The 5,674-nt window shown below is 28.3% G+C and overlaps 1 protein-coding gene across 1 annotated transcript; it reads right to left on the bottom strand.

Annotated features, from left to right (window-relative positions):
- Window positions 1–4,819: 4,819 nt before the first annotated feature.
- LOC128196590 (uncharacterized) lies at window positions 4,820–5,436 on the bottom strand. The gene is made up of 2 exons (XM_052878018.1): window positions 5,124–5,436; window positions 4,820–4,987 (listed from the first exon to the last, which is right to left on the bottom strand). Exons 1-2 carry the CDS (start codon window positions 5,359–5,361, stop codon window positions 4,920–4,922), a joined length of 306 nt encoding a protein of 101 aa, XP_052733978.1. The 5' UTR covers window positions 5,362–5,436; the 3' UTR covers window positions 4,820–4,919.
- Between the last annotated feature and the right edge of the window lie 238 nt (window positions 5,437–5,674).

Genomic DNA, 5,674 nt, shown 5'->3' with positions numbered 1-5,674 from the left:
GTGATATTAGATTCAAGTAGGTATGCCCATCATAACAATGTTGGAAGACATTCTCTTGTACATGATGAAGAGATGGACAACAAATAGAGAGAAGATAAGTAGATTTCAAGGTCCCTTTGCCCCAAAATTAGTAAGAGACACTACAAAAGGAGTTAGAGAACACAAAATATTGGATACTTAGGTATGACATTTAGTCTTTTACTTTATGATTTCATTTAATAGTCATTATAAACTTATATCTTGTTTATCATTTTGCAAATGGTGAGGGCTGAAAATATTTGAGATCATGCACAGATCCAACATTGTTGAAAAGTTTGTGATTGATATAGATAAAAGAGAGTGTAGCTGCATAAATTGAAGTATAATGGGAATCCCATGCTCTCATGCACTCACAGCCAACTTGAACAACCCAAACTCACTCAATTTCAACAACACTTTAGAATATTGATGTACTTTGAATATTGTTGTGTTTTGTGTTCTATTTTGCACTTTGAATATTTTTCTGTTATGCGTTGTTATTTTTCACTTTGAACATTGTTGCACTTTGGGATCTCTGATCATGTATTTTGCTAGCCATATTGTTTTGGCTTCTCTGATATCAAACTTGAGTATGTATTTTGTGCTTTGAACACTTTTTGGTTATGATTTTCTTAATAGTAAAGATGTTTGTTTTGTACAATGAGCATGAGCACTTTGTGAAAGGGAACCATTGCACGACAATTTTCTCCATCATCTTATTCTTTCATTCTATTCAATAAAATTTTACTTGTTTCTCTTTTCAATTCTTGGTTTGTAATACAATATGAGTTGCAACTAGTGTTCTAGGTGAGACTTAAATTATATTTAGTAAAAAATTGTATATTAAAGTACATTTAAACCATAATATAAGATCATCAATATAACAAACATTGTATATTAAAGTACATTTCAGATTTTTCATTCATTTAATAACAAAGAAAGATTACAATATACCCAAGTTCTTCATGGCAAAATGTCACTGATACAACACTTCATGACAAGACAAACAAGGATGATGTTAATGAACCCCATGAAACACAACATCCATATCAACACATTCTCCCTTTTCTGACAAACCAAAACTAATTTTTCCAAATTAATAATCTTTCTCCTTTGCAATCCAATTGTATTATCCCTTTCCTCTACATTTTCTTCTTTGCGCCATTTAAACAAATTACATCCTCGTAATTCTTCAATTCGACTCCGCTGTTCACAATGTGCAACCATAAACATTTCATTAATCACCAAAATAATGTATCCCAAATTAAAAACTAAAAGAAGACAACAAACCTTGTAATTAGGTTACCCCCAAAATTCCTTCCTCTCGTTCTTAACAGTTTTTGCCACTCTCAATACAACAACCTCTCCACAATAGCATATTTGGGTGTCAACCAATCCTCTTGATGAACCACCACGAGAGCTCCCCCATGAGCGAGACGAACACTGATTCAAGAAAATTTCCATGCGAAAGGATAAAAGCAACCTTCATGAACTGGAAGAATCAACCCCACCCCAAACTGCAACAACGAACCCCAACGAATGAAGAGAAGAAGAACACTTCCTCAACTTAGGGCACCCACCTTAGAAGAACAAAAACAACTTCCTCAACTAAGAAGAAGAAGAACAAACATGAAAGAAGACAGTATGTTAGAAGGAAGAAGAAGAATTGAGTTAGGCCACCCACCCGAGCTTCTTTAACATGGAAGAAGACCTTAGGGGCAACCACGTATACGGTTCGTTTTTGTAATCAAACCACATTTTCATATCTGTCATTCTCAAAAAAATTGCTTTTGTGCCATGTTAGCTTACTGTTTTGCCACATCATCAATCATTTAACTCCATTGCTAACAACTTAACGGATAAGACTTGATTGATACAATTTATTACATAACATTGAGACGATATTGGAGTATTTTTAAAACTGGGTACTAACGAAACACAAAACTCTGAATGTGGGGACGAAAAAAGTAATTAAGACTTTCTTAATCCTTTGAGGTATAATCCTTAACTAAAATATCTCATTCAATATCGGAGCAATAATCATATTATAGGGACAAAATACTCTTTTTTGCACTTTATATGTTTTGTTATAAACAAATATTATTCACTCATGCAATTTATGTTTTATGTATTTGAAAATTATAAAATAATTAAATATATTTAACCTTATCTTAATTTTACATATTCTAATGTCTTTGTCAAACTTCATCCTAAACACATTTCACAAACATTCTTAAAATAATATCTAGAAGGTATAGGACTAAAATAAAAAAAATAAAATCTTAAAAAAAATTAACAAGGGACATTTTTAGTATTTTTGAAAGTTTTAGTCCCACTAATGACGTTTTCTACGATTTGTTTTTCTTTAAATAAAACCAACTACGTTAACAGATTATTGGTGATTTTCACTGATCCTTTGTAAAAAAATATAAATTTACCTTAAAATGTGGTTTTATAAACTCTATTACTTACTAGTTATTATGAACTTTTTGTTATTTACAACCGGTTTTGAAACCGTTGATATTTTGTGGTGGGTTTTAAAACGTTTGCTACTTCCTAGCGGATTTAAATTCTTGATATTGTGTGACAAATCTAAAAACTCTTTCAAGTGACATCAGTAGTGTTTCACGACTGAAAAAGGTTCACGTGGATCACTTTTGGTAGAGGCTCGCAAAGGTTGACCATTGACAGTTACGATGACTATGAGATGTAAGGGGAAGAGAAAATGAAAAGGGAGAGGGAAGAGAAAAAGAAAGTTAAGAGGAAGAGAAAACTCCCAAACAAAAGTTTAGCAGGAGAAAAAAAATGCATTTTTATTTTATGAAAGTATTGAACATTCGACGACGATTCTTTATATAATCGTCTTTAATGACGATTCACTATATATATTTGTTGTTATTTATCATCTTTTCCACTTTTAATAACAATTCTTTATATAACTTGTGCGATCTCTACTTTGAACAATAACTATTTAACAAACCGTTGTTAAAGAGTTAAAAAAATTACAATTTTGCCAATACACGTTTTTCTATAAATAACTTATTAAACATCATCAATCAATATCATGAAAAGTCCTTTTTACACTAGTGATGGTCTAATGCTGGTAAAACCATAACATCTTACGGTCTCTTAATATACTTTTAAAAATGATAAAGTATTTTCTAGATAAAAATAATTTACAAAAAAGTGTTGTCACACCAAGTATATACATTTTATACTTTTAAAAATGATAAAGTATTTTCTAGATAAAAATAATTTACAAAAAAGTGTTGTCACACCAAGTATATACATTTTATTCAAATTTCTGTTTAAGTATTATAGTGATAATAAATGTTCTTGAGTTGTGAGATATACTTTGTAATCATTCACACTATGAAGTTTTTCCTAGTGAGCTAAAATTGTATTTTTTGTAGGAGATTTTTTCTTTTTGTCTATGAATTCTTAATCTTAAGAGAGATTAGAATGGTTTAAACAAGAGTGATTTGTGTATTCATTAGAATCAAAACTAGTTTGTCTACTCGATTTTTGTAATCTTTGATTTGACTATTAAAACCTTATAAGTTATCTACTTAAAGAGGAAATTAGATGTAGCGTAAAATGGTTAGGTTGAACCAACATATAAATCTTATATGTTGTTTGATTGATATCACTATATGGTTTAATCTAAGTCTCTACGAAAAGAATCTTAAACTCTATTTAACTATCCTCTTTTTAGAGCCAACAATTCTTACAATATTGAGGTTGTTTGATGGTTTTATCCAATTCACAAATTAAAAAAAAAAAAAGCTTTTCAAAGTGATAACAAAAAATAATTCAATATGCTATAGAAAAACAATAATAACATATAATTTTCACTAATTCATCCCAAAATTTTATATTTCTAGTTCTCCTTTCACTAATAAAAAAACTAATTACAAGTATTATCATTAATAGTTCTGATTGATAATAATTTATAATAGATAATTATGGTGTTAAAAAGTTCGTTATCTTTTTTTTCTATAATTCAAGATTTGAATTGGAATTTTAACTGTTTTTTACCTAGAAAATCCTCTTTCTCATCTTCATTTTTACATATAGAAATAAAACAAAACATAATTTTCATATCCTAGCTTTTTAATTGAAAACAAAAATTGTAATATTGTTAAAGTTCAATAGAAATTCACACTGTTAGAAGCTAAATAAGATGGTTTGGACAAGCTAGGTTTCACCACAAATTTGGTTCAATTAATTTTCTTACTTACCCAATACCTAATTAAACCTCAGTATACATAACAATCTACGACTTTATTCAAATTTAAAGACGGACTTCGGTGCGTTGCTTACATCTCTACCATGACTAGTTAGAAAGTTTATCTTCAGAAAAAAAATGTCTATTTAAAATAATTTTTATTTTATAATCCTTAAATATAAGACCTCATTCAACTATATGAAATATATATGTAATAATAAAATTATGGGAACAAAATAAATTGATTGCAGTTTTTTAGTTTTGTTAAAAAAACTATTAATAATTTATTCAAATATATTTTGATGTGCTTGAAAAAGTATAAAATAATTAAATATTTATATACTTATCATATTTTTACATATCCACGTTTATATTTGTGATTCATATTATAAAGGCTTATTACCTTTATCAGAGTTTAAGTATCACTTTCTTTTCATTGTTTTTTTCCCTCTTAATTAATAGAATTTGTCGATAAAGTTTTCTTTAAAAAAATTGTTTTATTAATACCCAAGTTACCAGAATTAAAAAGATAAGAAAGATGAAAGGAAGTAATTGGAAAAGAAAATACAGAAATAAATAAGAAATATTATCTTTATTCATATTTATTACTCATAATTCACCAGGAAATATTATTTCTTCTAACAATTTCTCACTCAGAAATTGTAGTGACAAATTAAAACCTTTTTTTACACTCTTGCATACAAGTATTCATCAGATTATTCCCAAGATGACCAGCACCACCTGATAAACATGTAAAAATAATGGTTAAAATCCCAAGCAATTAAAATTAATATCAAAGTCTCGAAAAAAAATTAATGAAATGAAATATAAAGGAAAAATATAAAATAATGAAAAGGAGAAAATAATTTTAGAATACCATTTTTTATGGCAATAGACTTCTGACAAGCAGTAATACAACCATAAACTGGATCAGATGATGAACAGTGTGATTCACAATTCTTCACACAATTTGGTTCAGGAAATGGTTCTTCTGCACATTTGATTTTACACCAGGCATTACACCAAAAGCTATCTGTTGATTGGCCTGCGGCAAAACTTGATAGAATCATGACGGCCATTATAACTCCAATACTTCTTATTTCAATTTTCTCCATAACTCTTATCTAAATTCTCTCAAAGGATCTCAAATCTGTATGCAAGATTAGATCTTACTTTCAATGTTTCATGAAAGCTAATAAATATGAATTTATAGAAACAGAATTTCTATACTCTTTTACTTTAGAAAATATATTTAGTAAATATGATTTTACTCTTTTACTTTCAACCTTGCTGATGTTATTTTCTCCAATGTTAAAGAATATCTTACGTTCAAGAAACCTTTTAAACAGATATTCTTCAAATATATGCAGATATAGCAAATTAAAAGTATTAGATGAAATTTTATAAAATGATTTGTTTCCTATTCTT

This window comes from Vigna angularis, chromosome 5 (assembly GCF_016808095.1).
Source record: "Vigna angularis cultivar LongXiaoDou No.4 chromosome 5, ASM1680809v1, whole genome shotgun sequence".
Classification (NCBI taxonomy): Eukaryota; Viridiplantae; Streptophyta; class Magnoliopsida; order Fabales; family Fabaceae; genus Vigna; species Vigna angularis.
The sequence above is the reverse complement of the archived record's forward strand: the minus strand, read 5'-3'. Positions and strand labels throughout refer to the sequence as shown.

Excerpts from the sequence above, each read along its gene's own strand:
- LOC128196590 (XM_052878018.1), bottom strand. The coding sequence starts at position 5,361 with ATGGAGAAAATTGAAATAAGAAGTATTGGAGTTATAATGGCCGTCATG. Across the intron at positions 4,988-5,123 it reads GTCTATTGCCATAAAAAATG|GTGGTGCTGGTCATCTTGGG; the intron begins GTATTCTAAAAT and ends CATGTTTATCAG.